General features: G+C 37.6%; 1 protein-coding gene across 1 annotated transcript in view; it reads right to left on the reverse strand.

Moving 5' to 3' along the window:
• Positions 1-446: 446 nt before the first annotated feature.
• Positions 447-2,223, reverse strand: part of LOC111819414 (C-type lectin domain family 7 member A-like) — a 4,376-nt gene continuing 2,599 nt past the window's right edge. The window contains exons 3-4 of the mRNA XM_023725870.1: positions 1,593-1,699; positions 447-812 (exon numbers count right to left, since the gene is read on the reverse strand). Coding sequence (XP_023581638.1) covers positions 677-812; positions 1,593-1,699 — 243 coding nt within the window. The 3' untranslated portion in view covers positions 447-676. The remainder of the gene's footprint in view (positions 813-1,592; positions 1,700-2,223) is intronic.

The following is a 2,223-nucleotide window of genomic DNA, read 5'->3' on the forward strand; positions in this document are numbered from 1 at the left end:
TACTATGAAAGTGGTTTAAAAAAGTGGCATTATTAAATGTTAGAAGGATGCAAACAAATGGAATTCTCATTCATTGCTGGTGGGAATGCAAAATAGTACAGTCACGTTGGAAAACAGTTTGGCAGTTTGGATTCGCAAGTAAGCACGTAACTGTTAGGTGTGGGAGCAGGTGTCAAACTCAGACCTGATTCGAGTTACTGTTCTCGTTCCTGTCTATTGGACTGCCTTTCTCCTAAAAGGTAAGGAGTCAAACAGCGATACATACACAATTGATAGAGAATAATGACTTTGGTTACTATTTACAGTCATTCCCAGTCAAAATGTGCAGGATGGTGACTGAAGTTTACAGGATTACGTACTAAATATGTGAGTTGCAGACATAGGGTATACAAAACTCTGCCTCCTAAAACTCATCAGAAGCACTAGTACTCCACTAATCCGTGTTCCTAACTGGTATCATGAAGCAGTCTAGATGCAAGAGGGGCAGAAGTGGTAGGTCTGCTGCATCTTATATTTCAGCCTCATCTCCATCAGAGTTTAGAATATAAGTACAGCCCATTTGGAAAAAAAAAAAAAGCAAACATCCTCTGAGATGAGAGAGAGACTCTCTAACTTCCTAGTCTCATAAGAAAACACAATTGAGTGTTTTTTGTTGTTGTTGTTGTTGCTCTTGTTCTCAGGTAGCAAGACGAGCAATTTTCTTCTCACAAATACACGGCCTGCGTTTTAAACAGTCAGAAGGCGCTATCGTTTTTGCTGTTATAATTCCACAATCTCCAGGCTTTGATGCTTTCCAACCGCTTGAAGTAAAACTAAAGAAAATAAACACTGTAAAATACATATTCATCTATGCAGACATAATAAAAGATATTCGTTCACAGATAAGGTGGTATATTTTTCTTTTTTTATCAAGATTATTGCTTTGTGCCCTAAAATTTTTATGGAGAATCTTATGAGAACTATAGACATGGAATTGAACTTGAAAAGTCCCCCTACCTTCACATCTCCATAACTGAGCTTAGAACTTTTGACGTGAGTGTGTGTATGTGTACGTGTGTATACATAACTATATACATATGCGTTTATGCGTATAACCCAAAAAACCAAACCCATTGCCATGGAGTCAATTCCGACTCATAGCAACCCTACAGGACAGAGTAGAACTGCCCCACAGGGTTTCCAACCAGCAGCTGGTGGATTCGAATTGCTGACCTTTGGGTTAGCAGTCGAATGTTTAACCACTTAGCCACCGGGGCTCCGTGTATGCATGCATATAAATGCATTTTTTCTTTTTCATTTTAAGACTATAAACCAGAATCTCTGATTATAGAACTAACTAAAATGAAACAAAACAAAAACATAAACAAACCAGTTGCTGTCAAATTAATTTGGACTAATGATGACCCCACGTGTGCAATGGGGAACGGTGCTCTACAGGGTGTTCAAGGCTGTGGCGTTTTAGAAGTAGATCACCAGGCCTTTCTTCTGAGCCACCTCTGGGTGGGTTAAAACGTCCAGCCTTTTGGTTAGTAGTTGAGTCCCACCCAGTGAGCCATAGAACTGATTAGCTAGTATCTATTCTAGAGGCTTACACATCAAGAGAGGGTGCTGAGTTATCTTCCCAAGTCCAGAGAGCGCTGATTTCTTTACGGACCAATCCAATCCAAAAGAAGTAAGATATTTGGCTTTGAATGAAGTTCTGTAATGAGAGAAACATATTCTATGAGTAAAAATCTTTTTCTGGTCCTGAAATGAAGTTAGTAACCTCATTAATATTATTTTTATTATTGTGAAAAGCAAGGTTTCGAGTAGCATAAAGATCAACTTCAGCTTGATTATAGCCAAGTTATGGAATTGCAGATGTTAGTATTTTATTAAATGTTGAGCCATATATTAGACCTAAAATAATAATTTCTTAGTTTAGCTATTTTTATTTAGATTTAGGACTGAAATGTCTTAATTTCTTTTCAAAACTTTACTATGGTTCCAAGATTGAGTTATAGACAAATTCTAGTTTGTACATTGCTTGGTGTATGAGTGTGAGAACTCTGAGGTTTCTGCCAATGTTGTTTTATGGGTTTTGTTCCATATGTACTGAGTTTCTTCCCTAAGAAATAGGAATGCTGCAGGTCAGGTGTTTCTATAGTCGGTTGGATAATTACTTGATAAACTAAACGCACCTGATATTCATCTAGCACTTTAGTTTTACAAAGCCCATGCATA

Source organism: Trichechus manatus, unplaced genomic scaffold, assembly GCF_000243295.1.
Source record: "Trichechus manatus latirostris isolate Lorelei unplaced genomic scaffold, TriManLat1.0 scaffold00559, whole genome shotgun sequence".
Lineage (NCBI taxonomy): Eukaryota > Metazoa > Chordata > Mammalia > Sirenia > Trichechidae > Trichechus > Trichechus manatus.